This window comes from Puma concolor, chromosome A3, assembly GCF_028749965.1.
Source record: "Puma concolor isolate L17-30 chromosome A3, mPumCon1.1.hap2, whole genome shotgun sequence".
In the NCBI taxonomy this organism is placed as follows: domain Eukaryota; kingdom Metazoa; phylum Chordata; class Mammalia; order Carnivora; family Felidae; genus Puma; species Puma concolor.
Genome location: NC_141669.1, coordinates 106,674,315 through 106,695,464, shown reverse-complemented (window position 1 = coordinate 106,695,464; position 21,150 = coordinate 106,674,315). Strand labels below are relative to the sequence as shown.

Sequence of the window (21,150 nt, the reverse complement as noted above, 5' to 3'; positions counted from 1 at the left end):
AAAAATGGTGGAGACTTATAGAGTAGAAATCAGAGAAAATATTTAATGTGGAAAACCAAAGCTTCCATTGTGTGTTGATGGTCGGCCTGTCTCAAAAGTTATTTATTATTAATTTTTTAAAAAATAACTTATCAAGGGGCCCCTGGGTGGCTCAGTAGGTTGAGCATCGGACTTCAGCTCGGGTCATGATCTCGTGGTTCCTGAGTTCAAGCCCCGCATCAGGCTCTGTGCTGACAGCTCAGAACCTGGAGTCAGCTTTGGATTCTGTCTCCCTCTTTCTCTGTCCCTCCCCGACTCATGCATAAGCACTGTCTCTCTCTCCCTCTCTCTCTTTCTCTCTCTCAAAAATGAATAAACATTAAAATTTTTCAAAAAAAAAACTTATCAAGAAGTAAGTACTTCCAATAACTACTTAAATGAAATAGGAATAGTTTGGCTTCCACTCCTGCCCTCAGACTTCTCAAGTGCCTTGATTATTACAATTCTTATCACTTTACTAGAGTATTTCAGTTCTGTTCACAAAGGTTTTAAATTTTGATGAAGTATATGTATTTTTTTCTTTGTTGTTTGTGCTTTAGCATCATATCTACAAAACCATTGCCTAATCCAGGTCACAAAGTTTTAGCCTTATGTTTTTTTCCTAGGAGTTTTATAGTATGATCGCTTATATTTAAGAGCTTAATCCACTTAGAGTTAATTTTTTTATATGATGTGAGATGGGTTGGATTAACTTCATTATTTTACACATGTCTCTCCAGTTGTCCTAGCACCATTACTTGAAAATATGATGCTTTCTGCAATGAATTGTTCTGGCACCCTTGTTGTAAGTCAATTTGAGGATAAATGTGAAGGTTTATTTCTGTACTCTCAGTTTTATTCCATTGATCTATGTCTATTCTTATGCCATCAACATACTGCCTTGATTATTGGAGTTTTGCAAGTAAGTTTTGAAATCGGGAAATGTATGTCCTCAAACTTTGTTCTGATTTTTGGCTATTTGGGGTCCTTTACATTTCCATAGAAATTGCAGGATCAGCCTGTCAATTTATGTAAGAAACCAAGTAGGAGTTCAATAGGAATTGACCTTGTAAATAAATTTGGGTTCTAGTGTTATCTTAGCAATGTTGAGTCTTCTGTTCCATGAACATGGACTATCTTTGCATTTAAGGTCTTCTTTAATTATTTTGTTATTAATGCTTTATAATTATTAGAGAAAACCTTTTGCACTTTTTTTGTTAAATTTGAATTTATTCCTACAAACTCATTTCACTTTTGAAAAGAGAATGCTTAGCTTTTCTAAACATTTTTGACTTGGACAAACATGACAGAAAGGTTGATTTATACAACAGAATAGCCTTAAAGACTCAGACTTAAATGATTGAGTTGTGAAGTTATAATCCTACTCTCTGCCATTTTCATTATCTGAAAATAAATATTTAAAAAATAAAGGTAGTTATACAAGAGAGGTTTTTATGAAGATTAAATGTAGTAGTACATGTAAAATCTGAAGAACTACACTTGGCACTTGGTAAGCAGTTATTGTTATTGTTCCAATGCTCTCCTCCTTCTATTCTCTCTTCCCTAAAATGACTGCTAGGGAGCCACAATTACATTTGGTATTATGCCACTACCTTACAGTATGTTGAGGCAGAAGGTTGAGAATAACCACACAAGTTGTTGAACTCCTTGTTCTCCCACTGTTGAAAAGATTGTCTAGGAAGCCACCAATGTCTTCCTTGCTTTGTAGGAGTCTAAGTATCATTTTGTTGGTGTTTTACAGCTGGCCAGTTGGCTGGAAATTCCTCTGTTGAGATGTATCGCCAAGTGCTCCTGTCTGGTTGTCGCTGTGTGGAGTTGGACTGCTGGAAAGGACGGACTGCGGAAGAGGAACCAGTCATCACCCATGGGTTCACCATGACAACTGAAATATCCTTCAAGGTAGAGTGAATGAATATTTCAAACAGAAGAAGCTAGAGAGACCTAAACCCTTTTGGATAAAGTCTCCTAAGGTAGAAAGTCCCAGTGGTTACAATTAAGCCCATGGACTTAATTGCAATTTCAGAGGCTAAAATTTAGCAGTGTATTTATGGGTAATTAGCATCATGTCATGGAGAACTGTGGTGTCTCAGAAGTACTGCCATAGAGAAGACTTACAGGATTTGGGCTTATATTAGATGATTTGGGTGAGGATTCAAGAAAGTAAGCTTTTGCTATAGATTGGGTGCTGTCAATAAGCAGAAATAATCCTGTGATTGTGTATCGTAATAAATCCTATCTAGAAAGCAAGACTACAGCTGTATTTTATAAGGAACTTCAGCCATTCTTATTAGCAGGAATGAGGGTATGTTTGGTCATCCCCCTTCTCTTTCCACACATGGCTCCATCCTACATCATAAAGGGCCTAATATTCATGCATATGGGCACAGAAGCCAAATTATCCAAGTTATGTTCACATCCCCTACAAAGAGCCATCCCCAGGAGCTTGGAATCATTTGGGTGGACAAAATCTGGGGTCCTAGGTACCCAGAGAACCATCTGGGAAAAGGGTATATGGACTGTAGGGGACATGTGTTTTTTTACTGACTCAGGCTTCTCACCTCTTTGGAAGTGAACCAGAAAAGAAGGGCCAGAAGACAACCTCTAAGGCACAACTCCCAAGGCATGAGCCCCATGCCTGCATTAACTGGATCTCAGGGCAGAACTGAGTCTGGGTCATTAACCCTTGCCCTAAGCAACCAAGGAAACAGTGCAAATATGTGGTTAGCTAAGGAAGAATGGGGACAAGGCCATTGAGAACGGGGAGGTCAGTGTGCTGAGACACCAAAATGTTGGATGAATTATATGTTAATGTCACTAAGATTGGTGACAAAGCTTTGGACGAAGAAGGCAGTGAAGCATTTGCCAAAGTCTTTGCTGAATGAGAGAGAGCTCAGCAGATGGCACAAGAGAGGAAATGGTAAAAGCTGGTTGGGCTGTCTTATGAGAACTGGAAACTCAAAAGTAGCATTGGGGGCAAAAACAACAACAACAAAAAAACAAAAAACTCACTCTCCAGTGTCTAGCCCCAGGACACCTGGGATGTGAGAAAATAAACAGCTATCACTTGAAAGAGAGTAGCAAAAGAGAAGCAAGATTTTCAAGGGATATCCAGGTTTTGATTGAGACAAATGGATTTACTAATCAAAGGTATCATATTTGACAGTAAAAAAATGCATCCAGAATTGATATCATTAGCACCTTAAAATATGTTTGCTATGATGTGTCTAGGGAATTTGACTTTTCATGATTTCTTAAACTTAGGCTACAATACAATAGTTAGAAATAAATAGCACCCTTCACTAAATTTTACAACAAAGTTTAATATGAGAGTGACCTTAATTCTGATCAAATCTTTAAATTTGTATCTGCTCCTGAAAGGGAGAACTCTTAAGTTCTCTTGGTTTTAATAGAAAAATCAATGGGTTTTTGTTTCATCTCCATAATCCCCCACTCTCCCAGCTTCTGCCATTGTCCTTTGTCAGCTAAGATCCAATCCTAACCTGGTTGGGCTCTTTGAGAAAACTGGGGGACAGATGACCCTGGTGCACAGTGAGTGCAATTTGGGCTCATCTGTCTGTTGATGGATGGACATAATCCTGGGAATGGAGACAACACATCCTAATGGAGCCTTTGCTGTGCTAAGGGATGAAGGCCTTAGTCACTGCACTGAACCACTACAGGAGGGCCCTCCCACCACCACCCTGCCCACAGTCCCCTCAGAGTCCATATGGGGAGCAATTATATACTCTTAAAAATTTATAATCCTCAAGGTTCATTGAGTTCCAGGATGGGGAGGTAGATAAACACCAGGCACATTTTAAGTCATGTTTATTTTATGTAGAGCATTGGCCTCTTGATCTCAGCCATTAAGTTGGCTTAGAGTGGCTCTCCCTATGCACCTGTCTATACAAGTGGTTCTTCAGTCACATCTATAACCCCAGAATCATGGGCTTATTGGACATCTCTTCGTGGTCTCTGGAAGTAAACACATCCACACATTTTCTGACAGATACAGAAACTAGAAAACAAAATCTAGCCCAGAATACTGCTTCTTCTCTCTGCCTGCCAGAGTTGGGGTTGGGGAATGACCAAAGAGAGCAGGAAACTCATCTCCCTGGTGGCTGGTTTGTCCAGCCCTGCTTCCTGCTAATGCACATTTGCAGGATAGATTAATCTTGCTGAGATGTGGGTGGGTGGGTGGTGGGTAGGCTAGTATGGCTGTGGGTAGTAGAGATGCCAACCTGTTTTGTACACAAATATACAGAGCAGGAATTCTCTGAATCAGGACTAGGTAGTACTGGGGTGAAACTCGTGAGGTACCTCACATGCAAAATTTAAGGAAGCATTTGCTCTCAGTGTCATGTACATGCAGACTTGGCACCTAACAATGAGTGTGTCTTTACATTTTGCCCTGAGGCCCCCCACTTGCCTCACCATAAGTCCCAGCCTGCTCTGCATGATTGTTGGTAGGTAGGCTGCTTTTCCAGAAACCACTGTGTATGTGACATTGTAAGAAAGGGTAAAAGAGAAATGGGGGACAAGATCCTGTGTGATCCATCCCCCATTACCACTTTCCCCGTCACTCACTTGGCTACAACTCTACTGGGCTCTGCTATTGCTTGACCATGCTAGGCAAGTCCCACATCACAGCCTTTGCACAGGTTCTTGGCCTCTTCCTGGAATGTTCTTCCCCAAGGTATCTGCATGGCTCACCTGTTACCTCTTTGAAGTCTTTCTCAAATGCCACTTTCTCAGTGAGGCATACTGGGACTACTCTCTTTAGTACCGTAACAAGCCACCTTGCCCACCCCCACACTCCTCATACACTCCCCACCACCACTTTATTTTTTCTATTTACCAAGTGGCACTTTATCCCCTCCTGCCACTCCGCTTAATTTCCTTAATGATTATGCTTTTTGTTCGTTGTCTTTCTCCTTCTACTAGCATGTAAGCACCACAAAGATAGAACTCTTGGTGATGTTCCCTGATCCCTCCCAAGCACTTTGAAAAGAATCTGGCGTATAGTAGGTGCTCGATAAATGTGTATTTTTTTAAAATGAATCTTCCCATCCCAAAGCAAAAAGACAAATTACAGCACAGCTTTCTATTTTCTTCCTTGCCTCTGTTCATCGGATAAATGAATTTGGTCTTTCTCCATTTTCACGTGTGACATTCCGTGTATGATATATTGGTGGGCAGTGAAAAGATTCTCCGAATGTTTGACAGTTTTAGCTATCCCATTTATTTGGACTTGACCTTCATGGTGCAATTAGACTGTGTTCTGTAGCCAAAGCACATATTGCAGCAGCAAAATAAACTGATTACAAAAGTTCATCATTTTTATGTCATTACTGTTTATCTGCTCTCAATCTATGTAATCTGAGAAACTTCTGTGTGATCTATCCCCAAAAGCAAAAGTTCCTATTGGCATTTACTGCTTATTTATTATATGGGCCAAAATAAAAGGTTATGTTCTGGGAAAAGGGACATGCTATAAGTCAGTGTCTTCATGGAGGACTTTTTATTTTGCACTCCAGATTTATTTATTATTTATCTCATATATCTGCTGTTCTAGTTCCTTGCCTCATTGCCTTACCCTTTCTGATGGTCATGGCATAATAATTCGCCACTTGGCCTGCATTCTCTGTGCTCCCACTCAATCTTCTTTCTCCCCACACTGACCACCACCACCCCCGGGCTCCTTCATCCCCAAACTGCTCCTCTTTCTCCCCTCAGGCAGTGCCTGTGTTACCAGCAATTGTATAAGATGGAAAAGTTGGTAATGTGATAAAATAGATGATGAAAATATATTCAATTTGAGTATGTGGTTAAATCAAGCATTTCTGAAAATAAAGCTCTGAGAAAAATAATAATTTCGGATGCAATTTAACAGCTACGTAAATTCTCACATAAAATGGATATCCAAATACATCCTGCTGTTGTCTGTCAGGGATAAAGGATTTCAAGGGCAGTTTTCCCCACTGGAGGTTAGTAATTGAGCCATATGGTTTATAGATTATTGACTCCAGTGTTAGAAGTCCCTGGAAAACAGTTTTGGCTCAATAAGGAGCAATTGAGCAGTAAGGTACTTTCACATCCAGTGTCCACTAATGATAGCTCATATGTAAGAACAAAACTTAAAGCCTATGACTGGTTTTCTCATCCTTGATAATCATGCACACCATACAAAATATTCCAAAGCCATAAAAAAATGAAAGTTCTATAGAAGAATTTCGAGATTTTTCAGGTGTTCCCAGCTAAAATCATTAGATGAAATCTAGTAAATGTTTTCTTTGGCTTTGAAGGTTCAAAAAAGGTTCCCTAAGCTGGTGGCTAAAGTTATGGTAGAGGTGGAGAGAGATAGACAGAAGGAGGGGGAGAGGATGGGAGGAAAAGAGAAAGGAGACTGTAGAAGTTAAGAATGCAGTTCTGGAGCTGGTGCCAGGGTTCAGATACCAGCTCTCCCTTGGACTGGCCACAAGATCTTGGAGAAGCTCCCCTGTCAGACCTGTTCTCTTTCTTAGGAGCAGAATGGAAATGACAATAGCACTTACCTTCTAGGGTTGTTGTACGCATTCAGTGACCCTACTCAATACACAGACATTGCCTAGAACCATGTATAGCAAGTAGTGAGTGCTCTGTAAGTGTCAGATATTGACATTATGGTTGAAATATAAAGGCCACACTTTAGCTTTTGTTTCTATAAATGTAATGGTTGTGGTATTATATATGCAAAGAATTCTTATAAATCAGGGTGAGGGTTGGGGGTTAATGAAGTCATTTGTAAGGCTGCTATGGTTGAGGCTGTAGATGGCCTCCACACAAAACCCCTGGTATTCACTTCACTTCCAGGAAGAAACCCAAAGTTCAAACTAAATACAGCCCAGCCTTTGTTAGGAGCCCAGTGGGAGCTGAGAAAGGTGTCCTAAGTCAAGGGCACAAGACCAGGATGTCTGAGGCAGGCAAAGAGGAGAAATAGGAGGCAGATTGGATGGTCCAGGAACCCCCAGAGCCCAGCTGTGGTTCAGGTCATCTCAGCAGCCTAGCTGTGGGAAGAGAGAACCAGACCCAGGGAGCCAGGAAGCTGGAGGGAGGCACAAAGTCCTCACAAGTCCAGAAAAACACTCACATTTCATTTGCCAAATGTAAACAGAGACAGGCCCTTGGCCAGAGGCAAAACACCCTAAGAGAGAGGGGTTCTCACCTTCAGGCCTGATTCTCATTGGCCCAAATTGACCTGATGGGCCACTTCTACAATCAACCTTCATTAACGAAGGCAGTTGCAGTGATTCTCAAATAGCCAAAGGCAACAGTCATCCTCGGAAAGTTATCAAAGACTGATTACACTTTTATTTACTTTTATATTTGAAAGATTTTTTTCTTTAATGCAGCACTCAACCTTGATTGGAAATTTTGGCCATGAAATTGTTCAAGTTAGCTGAGCTATTGTGTATGGAATGAATATTCAAACTTCTTTAATAAAAATTAGATTTGCCTGTGGTTACATTGGATTTTAAGCTTTGCTTATGCCAATGATCACACTAGTCCAGGGCTTGACTGCCTACCTTCCACAGGCCACATTCAACCTACCCCCTATTTTTATGAGTTAAGTTTAGTTGGAACATAAGCACATCCATATGTGCTTTACATATCATCCATGGCTGCTTTGAGTCTACAGAGTTGAATAGTTGCCATAAAAATCATATGGCCAGCAAAGCCTAAACTACATACTCTCTCACCCTTTATAGAAAGTATGCTGACCTCTGAAATAGTCAATAGAAGACTGAATTGGAACACAACTAAATAAATGATACTTCTCTTCTGTTAAGAATGTTAAGAATTCATTCATTTATTTGAAAATATTTAGTGAGTGTCTAGAATATGCCTTAGCACTTCCTAAGCCTTAGGAACAGAGTCATGGAGCAAACTGAGTGCTTACTCTCAAGAAGCTAGTGGAAAGAAATGCTCTTAATAGTCTAGTGGAAAGAAATAGACAAAAATAAATACACAATATGGTACATGGAGACATGCCCTTTAAGGCAACATAAGTAAGTATTGAAGGAAAGAGGGGGCTAAGGTATGCTATTTTCAGTAGGGTGGTGGAAAAACACTTTAGTAACATGACATTTGAGAAAAGACAACCCACCCAAAAATAAGGGAGTAAGCTTTGCTTTCAGATAAGAATGTTCCTAACAGAAATAACAGAGATGGACAAATAAATGAAAGAGATGAACAGAGATAAAATCATGCCTGGTGTATTTGAGGAAAAGCAAGAAAAGATCAATGGATTATATCTGGGTGAGCAATGGGAAAGGAAATGTGGTGAATTTAGAGAGATAGCAGGTGCCGGATCTAATACGGAATTTGGATTTCACTCTGTGAAATGGAAGGCCAATGAAAGTTTTATTCCAAAGGAGTAAAATCATCTGACTCATGTTTAAGAGCAATCACTGTGGCTGTGATATGTAATGTAGGGGGTAAACATAGAAGCCTCTGCTAGGTTTTGCTGCAATAACAGAACCCCCAGAATCTCAGTGGTTTAGAGCCACTCAGTGGTTTTCTCACTCAGGTTAGATGTTGGCTGTTGCTCAGATGAATATTGTCCGCAATCCATGTGGAAAGAAGAGCCCAACGTGTAATATCACTGGGCTCATGGCAGAGGAGAAAGAGAAATGGCAGAATCACATGATGGCTCTTAAAGATATCATGTTCCGCCGGTCATTTTCACACACTTTTCACTGGCCAAAACAAAGGGCATGGCCATGTCTATTGCCAACAGATCTCACAGGAAAGGATAGTGACTCTGTGGTAATGATGATGAAATCTACAACAGCAGTTATTGCAAAGATTTTGGGGTCAGGATGATAGAGGTAGACGTGCTGAGATGTGATTGTATTCTGGATAAATTTGGGACTGGATTGCTGATGAATTAGAAGATATGAGAGAAAGAGAGAAGTCAAGAATGGCTCTAATATGTTTTGCATTTAACTGATACAATGGGGCCAAATTTATGAAATCAACAAAATCTAGCTCCTTTTTTATTCACACTCAACACCTACTTTCTTTATAATATCTATTTGCAGTTCTTTGTACAGCTTTGATCTTTGGTGGTTAAGATCATTGGCTGCATGAGAGTTACTGCAATAGTAAGAGCATAAAGTCTAGAGTCAGATATATTTTCCTGGGGTTTCTTGGATTCTCCTTTTTGTGACCCTGGGCAAATTGGCTAATATCTCTGAACCTCCATTTTACAATCTGTAAAATGGTGGATAATGTTTTCCTTAGAGAATGCTTATAGCATGAGTTAAAATATGTGTCTGGAACATGATAAATGCTCATTTTTTAAATGTTTTTTTTTTTTCATTTTTAAAAGAGAGAGAGAGAGAGAGAGAGAGAGAGTGTGTGTGTGTGTGTGTATGAGCAGGGGAGGGGCAAAGAGAGAGGGAGACAGAGAATCCGAAGCAGGCTTCGCCCTGTCTGCACAAAGCCTGACACACCGGTCCAACCCATGAACTGTGAAATCATGACCCAAGCCAAAGCCGGATGCTCAACTGACTGAGCCACCTGGGCACCCTAATAAATGCTCATTTAATGGCAACTCTTATTTGTATTAATAAGAGTCTAAGAGGGAAGGTTTAAGGTAAGGAGGGAGGCACCAGTAAGGTAAGTAACCTGAGTTGATCTGAGAATAGATGCTCATCATGAGATGGGTCCTTTCCTTTTTCTCCCTGCATCCTCACAACAAGCTTGTGGACAGAGGCTTATCACCTTCACTTTACATATCAGCAAGCCAATACACAGAGGCATTAAGTCATTTTTCCCAAGGTCATACAGTTTGTAAAGCCAAGAAGTAAGATTCAGATGCAAGCCTGTTCGAATCTGAAGCTTCTGCTCAAATAAATCAAGAATTTCAAGTCTTGGTGTTGCTTGCTATTTATAGTGCACTTATTTTTGATGGCATCAACTATCATAAAAGTTAAACTGATAATGTATGAAAGGCAATCTGTGAATTCACTTCTAAGAAACAGTGAGAGTGATTCTTTTGCTCCGTACAGGGAAATTCGTCTCAGAAGATACATGCAAATGTAGTACAGAATTAGAAAGTCTTATTTATACTCTGCGGCCAGGGAAATGGCTCTCTCACATGGATATCAAGAAAGCTATGCATTGTTTAAGGGAGGTAGAGAAGATAGTGGAGAAGTCTTGGGCATATGGAATGAGAGTGGAAATTCTTATTTGAAAAAAGACTATGAAAAGATTAAATGCAACTAAAAGACAAAGGTACGAGTATACGAGTTCAATAAGGAAAACATACTGAAAAACTGATGCCCAAAGCTGGTGGATATGCATCAAAATCTGGTCCTTCATACATTACTCTATGCAACCAAAGATTAAAAATAATTTGGACAAATGTAGGAGACTATAAAAATATGCATATCGTTTAATTCAATAATTTCCCTTCTGAGAATCCATTCCCAGAAAATAACTGAAAATACTAGGGGAAAAAATGGAGATGTTCTTTGTAGAACTATCTGAATGATAGCTCTTTAAATATGTCTGTCCAACAGTTGGGTAATGGTTAAATCAATTAATACTACTACTCCCTAGGATTTTATACAGATTTTAAACCTTATGACATACACATTTTTTAAAATACACAGGTTGAGGAATGAAGTACTGATACATGTTACAACATGGATGAACCTTGAAAGCATGCTAAGTGAAAGACGCCAGAATGGAAAAGGCCACATACTGTATGATCCCATTTATATGAAATATTTGGGATAGGCAAATCTATGGAGACAGAAAGTATATTAGTGGGTGCCTTGGGCAGGTGCATGGGGGGGGGATGGGAAAATAGGGAGTGACTGCTAATGGGTACATGGCTTCTTTTGGGGGTGATAAAAATCTTCTAATTTAGTTGGGGATGATGGTTGCACAACTCTGTGAATATAGTAAAAACCATTCAGTTGTACACTTTAAATGGTTGCTTTTAAGTAAAGTGATACCTCAAAAACAATGCTTAAAAAATACAAGTAGACTATTTACTATAATGAAAACCAAGTTATACTAATAAATGAAAAACCCACTAGAAGTAAATATAACCAAATGCCAACAGTCATTTGGCTCCCAGGGTGAATTTATGGGTGAAAACTGTTGCCTTCTCTAGTCCAAATTTTTTATAATGTGATTAGATTTCTTTCATAAGAATAATAACTAAATATAGGGCGCCTGGGTGGCTCAGTCGGTTGACCGACCGACTTTAGCTCGCTCATGATCTCACGGTTTGTGAGTTCGAGCCCCGCATCGGGCTCTGTGCTGACAACTCTGAGCCTGGTGCCTGCTTCTGATTCTGTGTCTCCCTCTCTCTCTGCCCCTCCCCCACTCATGCTCTGTCTCTCTCTTGTCTCAGAAATAAACATTAAAAAAATGTTTTTAAAAAAGAAAAATACCTAAATATAACTAGCAAATAGAAGAATTGTTCTCTTTTACAATTGTGTCTCCCCCTCCACCAAATCAGTCTTCTTTCTTTCCACTTTTTTAAGTACAGAGTCAGAAAATGTATAGTTTGGCAGCTCCTGCAATGCCTTCTGGTGATTTCAGGCCATTCCATACAATTCTATGAATGAAAAAGGCAGCCACATTAAGGGAAAATGTATATACACATTAGCATTCTGGCATATTGAATATACATGTGTTCTCATTTTTAGGAAGTGATAGAAGCAATTGCTGAGTGTGCATTTAAGACGTCACCTTTTCCAATTCTGCTTTCATTTGAGAACCACGTAGATTCGTAAGTATTCCACACATTCAGTGGGGAGTCTTTTTCCCAAATAGGGCATGTTTAATAATTGTTCATCAGATTTAAGACCATTTGATATTATTAATGGTGTTCCTCAATTATGTTATATCTGAAGTGTCATGTTTTCATCTGCATATGATGGGATTCATTCATTCAAATCTCATTAACATAATAATCCAGTGGACTTGTGGAATCTTTTTTCAGGCCACAATAGGATTTTAAATTAAGGACTCCTCTTTTTGCAATGCAGGGGAATAATACATGTCTCTATTTCAATGGGCCACTTTTATAATCCTCCTTCATTAGCTCCTTCTATTGCGTGCAAATTTGTAGTCCATTTTGCCACATGAAAATGACCAGTTCCATACAAGCTGAAGCTGGTGGAGGGAAAGCTATAAATTCTATTCTGTCACCTGCACTTATGCAGAACTCAGACCACCAAATGCTCCCTCTTTCGTCTTCCCATTGGTTGCCCTTGTTTGCTAATATTTGTGAGTTGTTCCTATTTCAAAATAGCTTGCATTTATCGCTAAGCCACACAAAGAAAAGATAGTTTGCCTAAAGTCTTTTATATTCATTTTATCACAAAATACCAGAGTAAGATACATTTATATCTAAAATGTGGGTATTAGTTTACCCTATAGTTGCCCAATTTAAAGTGCTCCAAAATGAAAGAGTCTTCTTTGTATTGAATCAAAATTCAAGAAACTAAAATTCTAGTCCATGGAATTAATGTCTGAAGACTAGTATAGTGTATACCATTGCTCAAAAGAATATTTATGAAGCCCTCTCTTTCATTTCAATGACCTAAGCTAGATTTCTCAACTAAAAGCCAACAGCACCTGTCCTAATTTGGCTCACAGGTTCCTTTTTTCCCCCCTTCTTATTGAAAGTCTTTTCCAGATCACTTATTGATTCCCTTTTTCCAACTAGTTTGTGACACATGCATTAACTCACCAGTTATTTAAGAATTCACTAAAATCTTAAAAGAAACAGTTTGGTCATGCACGAATTTCAGCTTGAGGAATTTCCAAGTACTTAAATGTGATTATTTGTTAATGTATACATGGAGAGAGACCTTACTCTGAAGTAACCAATTTTATAATTATCTGTATTTCTAGTCTGCCCTCAGGAAATCCATATTACATTTACCAGCTCTTGGTTCTGTTTCACTGGGAAACAGTCATCCAACGAATGATTTAATCATTTGGCAGATAGTTTTTCTAACACTTCTGAGGGTCAATTGAAGAGAAAATAATTGATTGTTTCACTGCTATTTCTCTTGGAACTAAAGGGAGCACCTCTTTCGTTGCTGTATTTAATACCTCATTTGCTGTGACAGCTCTGACTTGCGCATGAGCATTTTCTCATCTCAGCCAGTCCGTTTGTAATTGAGCTCTAGCAGTGCTTCAGCGCCTTCTTTCAGGCACTGTCGTTCCCAGACCTGTTGATGTATTACGTCCTTTTTAGAGAAATATCTCTAAATCTAGCACATTTATTTTCTGCGAGAAATGTTTTTGTATAAACTAGACAAGATGAAAAACTATAGTTCCATTCTTGATTCTCACATCTGCTTCATTGAACTTTCCTATAAGGTAACCAGAGAGGTATCAACAACCACTACCACCAGAAACATAACAGCTAATATTTATTGAATTTATATTCTGTGCCCAGCAGCCTTCCAGATATAAGTTCATGTGACCCTCACCACAAACCCAAGTGCTCCTAAGAATAAATATTATTATGATAATCCTTATTTCACAGATGTTGGAACTCATCCCCAAAGAGAATGAGTAACTTACCCAAGGCCATGCAGCTAAGAGGTGACAGAGCTAGGATTCACACCTGGTTGGTCTGGCTTCAAAACTCACACATTTAACCAACGCTATCCCTGTGCCTAAGCAGATACATCAGGAGCCTTCAAAACATCGAATTAAGGCAACCAGAGCATCCACAAGGCAACTGCCTGTAACTGTTCCCTTTTATGTGGTTTGTGACCCTTAACCACAGGATATTTTTTGTGGTTTTCAACATCAAACATACAGAGAACCAAAACAGGGCTTGAAAACGAATCCCTGCATTGTACACAAAAGCCAAAAGATAGTACCACAATACTGCCCTTTCTGGTTTAAAAAATGAGAAATTTAGCTATTAAAAGTTTATTAATAATTCATATGTAACAAAAAAAAACCAAGGACACCATGATATTTACCCCAAACCATCGAGATAATCTGATGGCAGTGAAATACTAAGATCCTGGAGTCTCTCATGAGAGACAGTTGTTTGCTTCACGTTTCCATTGCCTTGAGCTTCACATATCAAAATTGCTCTGCTTCAGTCCTCTTCTGGGAGGACTCACACACCCAAAGAAAAGTTATAAGCTTTCCCTTTGCTGGTACAACCCTGTGCTTGACATGTGGGCCACTCACCTCATTGCTGAACCCAGCGGCAGACATCGTTCTTCACTTGCAGCCCTATTTCCTGCTAACCCTAGAAATTAATCTCCGAATCCTGCTCAACCCAGTGACCCTGGGACACACTTCCCAAAAACATCTGCAACCTGCGTGCCATTTCTAGTGGACCATTTTATTTTCCTGTGTGCTGCATATACAAAATGCCAGATTCAGAACTCTGGTTCAGGTTACAAAAGAAACTCACACTGGAAGAAAGGAAGAAATCCACTAGATCTTCTGGTTTTCTCTCCAAATACTTGAAATTACCTATCTGTGGACAACAAAGGGAAGTCTGCCATGAGCTGCTGGCAACTTCTCCTTCTCCACCTGCTATATCAGAATCCCATAAAATGCAGATTCCTGAGCTGCACTCCCACACCTGATTTTGAATTTGTAGAAATGAGACTTCAAAATCTTAAAAAAAAAAAAAAAAAAAAAAAAAAAAAGGCCCTAGCCAGCTCTGATCCTCCACCTAATTTGTAAGCTAGCATTTTCATTAAAAGAATTCTATACTGAATTCAAGTGAAGTAACCCCTAGTTCTGGTTCAGCCACAGATAATGTGAGATTTTGGACAAAGTCCTTAATCTCCGTGGGTAAGAGCTTCCTCATCTATAGAGAAGGAGGTTGTTTTAGTTCAATATGGGGGGTTTACACCATGACATTTCATGGGGTGCATTCCTTTGTCAGAAAACTGACCACCTGGCCAGGTTCCTACATTTTAGGGGTATTTCATATATCCAGATGTGCCTGCTACGGCCCAAACTCCAAATGTATTTGTGAGTATTTCCTGTCACTTCATCTCCGTGGTAGCTGATGTGGATGCTCTGAGTGCTTCAGGAATTTTTATTCTTGCTCTGTAACTGCAGTGTGAATGTCTTTTACTTCCACAGCTCTGACCCACAAAGTTGCTTTGTTTTCCTCTTTTTCTATTCAGTTTGCTCTCTGCTCTGAGTCCATTCCCTGTCAGGTGGGTGTGTGAGTTTGGGGAGAACGTGAATAGCCTGATTACCAAGTAGCACATATTACTTCTTCTTGGAAAACTGCCTCTTGTTCTCTTCATTTCAGTTGATCTTGAGGTAGATTTTAAAATGTCTAGGTCAGACTTAGATCCTTGTTTCCCGGAGTGTGGTTAATCTGTGGGCCAGTGGCAGCCTCATCATTGAGGAGCTTGTCAGAAATGCAGAGTTGGGGCGGCTGGCTGGCTCAGTTGATAGAGCATGCAAATCCTGATCTCAGGGCATGAATTTGAGCCCCACGGTGGGGGTAGAGTTCACTTAAAAGGAAAAAAAAGAAATCCATAATCTCAGGCTCCATACCGATGCTGCCGAGGAAGCAACATTTTCTTAAGACCTCGGGTTATTTGGGTGAAGTGTCAGAGTGTTACCTTAAACACTGTGGAACTATCCATGTCAGAACTACCCACAGACTTGTTACCAATGCAGGTTCCAGGAGTCCTCTCCCAATTCAGTGAATCAGGACCTGGCCCTAGGCCCCAACACCTGCAGCACTAACAGCTCAGTGATTCTTTACTGGAATAAAGTCAGATTTTGCTCCAGCAAAATCCTTCCTAAAGCCTGGTTTGGGGACGGCCTGACAAAGGACAGAGGACTCTGCCTGCTACCTGCTTAGCAACACCTGGAACATCACCTCAAAATCCCTCCGCTGATGAAAATGTGGCTCCCCTCAAAATCCTAAAACAGGGCATTGAGGTGAAACTCTCCCTCTTTACTGCAAGTCTCTGATCAAAAGAACCCCAAGTTCCAATACTCTAGAAAAACAGCAGCTACATCAGCACCTGTTGACTCTTTTTACTCTATCAGAACAGTTCTCAAACTTGAGGGTGCATCAGAATCGCCTAGAGGGTTTGTGAAGACCCCCGAGTCCTGTTTCCCCAGAGATTCTGACTTAGATTCTGCATTGGAGGCCTTGAGTCTGCATTTCTGACCAGCTTCAGGGGCTGTGGATGCTACCGGTCCATGGGCCACACTTGGAATAGCAAAGCTCTGTGACACATGGTAGTGCCATTCCGTGAAAGTCAGAGGGTTTGGACAGTTTCTTCTGTGTAGCCTGGAGCATGTGGGCCCGGCATAGATGGATCAGCTGAGGAACCTGTAGGCTTGGTTGAGCCCCTGGGCTGGTTATCCTTTGAGCAACAGCATCTGAACAGATGCCCGGGGCTGCTCTGCCAAATCCGCTACTTCTCTGCTTGCTCCCCAGCCTCTAATGAGTTGTTCTGAAACAACTACCCCTATGCTTTTCACGATCCGTTCTCTGACTGGCAGGTTTCCCTCTCTCCTTGACACTGGTGAGGAATATTCTGAGGACCACACAGGCCACACAATAAAGTCTCCTCCAGGTCAAGAAAGGACAATGAGCAAGTGTGTGTGTGGGCGGGGGGGCCGTTGTTGTACAGGGTTTGGCAAGTTCTGTAACCTCTTCTTTGCCTCTCCCTGCAGTTTCAATGAAGCAGTGACCTCAGGCTTCTAGTTGAAACCCAGAGAACTCATTTGACCCCCAAAATATACGCCTTTTAAAAAGGATATAGTGGTTTTCCCTAGGGACCATTGCAATACAATTTGAATCCCTAGAACATCCCCCATCTAGGGCGGGGTGGGGCGGGGAGTCCATGATCCAGGCTTAACAGTTATGGAAGAGAGAAAGAAAATTAAGAGTCACACTTTAGAATTGTTTTGAATTGTGGTAAATAAGGCTTTTTATCACTTACTTATTCTTTTTTAAAATTTTTTTTTTAAACGTTTATTTATTTTTGGGACAGAGAGAGACAGAGCATGAACGGGCGAGGGGCAGAGAGAGAGGGAGACACAGAATCGGAAACAGGCTCCAGGCTCTGAGCCATCAGCCCAGAGCCCGACGCGGGGCTCGAACTCACGGACCGTGAGATCGTGACCTGGTTGAAGTCGGACGCCTAACCGACTGCGCCACCCAGGCGCCCCAGTTATTCTTACTGCAATCCCAGTTTTGTGAAAATGTACTAACATTGTAGCATGTAGAGGCAACTATTGGAAATCAAGTTTGACAGCCTGTAGATCAAACTCACAGTCCATAAAACCCAATGGAATTGGATACCTTTATAATGATACTTAACATTCTACAGAACGAGAAAAAAAATATTATTGCTTTTTAAAAGGTCAAAGGAAGCAGGAGTATTGAAAAATGGCAGATATTCCCTCGTACCGACTGTGTTTATGTGTTAGCCAGCCTGCAAGTTGCCCAGTCTAGCTGGTGGGTGCTGCCTGGTAACTCTGGATCCTCTTACATTCGCCCCACTCTCCTAACGCCTCAAAGGCATCTGCATCCATTACTCTGCTTCATCTTCTTGGCATCCTCTGTCCTTTTCCAAGAACTGTGATTATCCTCATTTTATAGATCCAGAGTGGTTGAGAGCCTGGAGCTCAGTTCAGCAAGCCCTACAGCTCCAGCCTTTCTCTTTCAGATCAGATTCTTACCAGCACTTAGTCAGGCTCACACCACCTCTGCTGCCCTATTATGCACATAAGAGTTGCAGACACCTTTCCTCATGGTGCCTGCTTCTTATCTTCCTTCCAGAATCCCCTCCCAAGTGAACACACTTCGGCCTGACTGCCTTTCTGTGTTTTAAGATTCTCTCTCTCTCTTTCTCTCTCTCTCTCTCTTCCTCTCTCTTTCTTCCTCCCTCCCTCCTTGTCTGCCTCTCTCCTTTCCTTTCCTCTCCTCCCTCACCTCCTTAAAAACATTCCTTTACAGCTAGCTCTTTGTGGGTTAGACAAATCTCAACCAAGAATTCACATGGAGTCATGGCTGAGGTCTGCCCCCAAGCATCTTCCATTTGACTTAGAATCAGGAAATTGAACAAAAGGGACTGAGCCCATAATTCTGGGGCATTCAAGAATCCAGTGACTGGCAAATGACCTGCTGTCCTCTCCATCTGTGTCTATGGAGGCTAGCCATACGAATAGCCTTCACTGTCTCTCTGCATGTGGTATTCAAATTCACAGAAGTCAGGATAGTAAACAAGGGGTTTAGAGTGATACAGATTGGTCTTGAAGGGTAAGTTGAAGAAATCACTTCTTTTTGTAATTAATAACACAAAGTAATCATGTCCAACCCCTTTAAATAAGCCCCCTTGCTTGCTTTTTTTCTCATTTCCCTTAGCCCAAAGCAGCAAGCCAAGATGGCAGAGTATTGCCGACTGATCTTTGGAGATGCTCTTCTCATGGAACCACTGGAAAAATACCCAGTAAGCAGTTTCAAGGTTTATCGCTGAAGGAATGTACATATTAATGACTGGAGTTAGGGGGAGACTTCCTTACATCCTTTCCAAGTTTGTGTTTCTCGGGAAGATTAATTGAGTTGATAATGAAGCCTGACCAGGAGGAAACCGGCAGTGTGCCCCACTGAGGGCGGAAGACATGCATCTGTCCTCTTCCTCTGCTCACTGTCTTGTCCCTCCCCCACTGCCTGACATGACCGGCAGGACTACAGAATTCCCAGAATCACAAATATCTTCCATGGAGACATTCCGGGCCAGACAGGGTTCTGATCATCTCCCATGGAACCTCGTTACACCCTTTGAGAGACATGGTTCAGCAAAATGGGACATTGCAGGTGGTACAATGAGATCCCCACCTGGCCCTGCATCCACTCTTCACTCCCTTGCATGTGCCTTTTGGTGGAACAGAACTCAGGCCTCCTATTGCCAAGCATCCCTGCTTTGGGAAGGAAAAGCAGTAGGAACATCTTAAAGTAGCCTTTCCCCTCTTCAACCCTTTTTCCTCATCTCCACACATTCTTACACAATTTCATACCAATCCCCAGACTTGTTGTAAGCAAAGAATAAAGGACCAGTTTAGGGGAGTTCACTAGACTTGCTAAAAATAACTCACCTTGGGACTTGCACACATAATCTCTGATATAATATCTAACAACCCTCTCATGGGAAATTGATTTTCCCATTAGATGTGCAAGCTTGAAAACACTGGCAATAATGTTTGCAAATAAGGGTAGCTCGAATCTCAGGGCTACAAGGAAATGTGAAACCACCAGCCCACTTGGGCTGATGCCAAGGACATGTGCAGCTTACTACCTAGTTCCAGATGGGGGGTTTGCTCTTTTTAAAATGCATCTGAAAGGTTGGTTCTGTAGGCTTCCATATGACAGACACCCTTCCTGACAGACACCACACTAATTGGCTTCCCTTCTTCGAAAATCCAGGACAAAGCCTTCCTATCTGCCTCAAACCAAAACGGTTGGACTTATGGTCCATCAGAAAACTCATAAAACTTTGGGTTAGCAAATCTCCCAGTACATTTCTGTGGGTCTGATTCATGGGGATTCGTTGCGGAAAAATAAGAGTTCGGTAATTAAAATATGCCTTTCATGAAAAAATAAAGAACCATGAAACAGCCCCCATGCGGGACACACGCTTAGAACAGTCTAATGAGCTGTAATGAACGTAGTAACTAATAATCTAGAAGCTCTTGGTGTCCAACACTGTGCTGGGGGTTTGGGGAGGGGGTCTGAAAGAAAGGGGCAGTATTGTTAAGGAAGGTGCTTTTCTTTTCCATTAGCTGGAATCTGGAGTTCCTCTTCCAAGCCCTATGGATTTAATGTACAAAATTTTGGTGAAAAATAAGAAGAAATCGCATAAGTCATCAGAAGGAAGTGGCAAAAAGAAGCTCTCAGAACAAGCCTCCAACACGTACAGTGACTCCTCCAGCATGTTTGAGCCCTCATCTCCAGGAGCCGGTGAGGGGTTGGCAGGCTCTTGTTCCTTATTACGTGTGGTTTTAAGAATTGCTGCTCTAATTTAACTTAGAAGGAATTTTACATTCCTATTTGGACACACTTTTAAATGGTATGGGTTTTCTGTTTCTGCTGCAAACTTGGTGGCTTCATTAAGACTACACAAATGGTGGGGGGGCCTGGGTGGCTCAGTTAGTTGAACGTCTGACCTAGGCTGAGCTCATGATCTCGCAACTTGTGGGTTCGAGCCCCACTCCGGGTTCTGCACTGACATTGTGGAGCCTGGTTGGGATTCTCTCTCTCTCTTCTCTCTCTGACGCTCCCCCACTCATTTTCTCTCTCTCTCTCTCTCTCTCTTTCTCTCAAAATAAATAGATGAACCAAAAAAAAGCTACACAAATGTATGATCTCCAGTTCTGTAAGTAGGAAGGCCCACATGGGTCTCACTGGGCCAACCTCCAGTTGTCAGCAGGGCTGCTGTCCTTTCTGGAGGCTCTGGAGAATCCTATTCTTTGCTTGTTCCATCTTCCAGAGACCACCCACATTTGTTGGCTTATGGTCTCTTCCTCCAGTTTCAAGCCAGGAATGTCCCATCTCACTTCTGTCATCATACCTGCCTCTGACCAGAGGCAAGAAAGGTCCTTTGCTTTTAGGAACTCACACCATTACATTGGACCCATTTGGATAAACCAGGATAATCTTCCCCAGCTCAATCTTAATCTATCTGCAAAGCCCCTCTTGCTGTATATTCACAGGGCACAGAACATATCCCCAGGACACGGTCATCTGGGGGAGCCGTATGGTTTTGTGGTCTGTCTACCACATCGGCCAAATGTTTGGAGTGACCACATGAGTTTAAGCTTCTCAAGGGCAATGATACCTTAACATTAACTTGGGTCTGGGCACAAGATGTTCACTGAATATGTTCTCATTGATGATATGCTGAAGAGTTCTGGGCAATTCAACTCATCCATATTTTACAGATCTCTTTTAAAATGTAAAAAGGTAAAGGCAATTGAATTATCTATCAAAGTTTCTAGGTGATGTTTAGTATCATTAATTTTCCTTTTAGATTTAGGTTGAAATAGATTTTTACGGCTGATGAGAAAAGA

At 41.2% G+C, this 21,150-nt stretch overlaps 1 protein-coding gene across 3 annotated transcripts in view; it reads left to right on the top strand.

Annotated features, from left to right (window-relative positions):
• Window positions 1-21,150, top strand: part of PLCB1 (phospholipase C beta 1) — a 704,439-nt gene that overhangs the window by 529,681 nt on the left and 153,608 nt on the right. For all 3 annotated transcript variants that reach the window (XM_086701714.1, XM_086701716.1, XM_086701717.1), the window contains exons 11-14: window positions 1,781-1,938; window positions 11,751-11,833; window positions 18,449-18,533; window positions 19,864-20,041. In XM_086701714.1, the coding sequence (XP_086557840.1) occupies window positions 1,781-1,938; window positions 11,751-11,833; window positions 18,449-18,533; window positions 19,864-20,041 (504 nt within the window). The remainder of the gene's footprint in view (window positions 1-1,780; window positions 1,939-11,750; window positions 11,834-18,448; window positions 18,534-19,863; window positions 20,042-21,150) is intronic.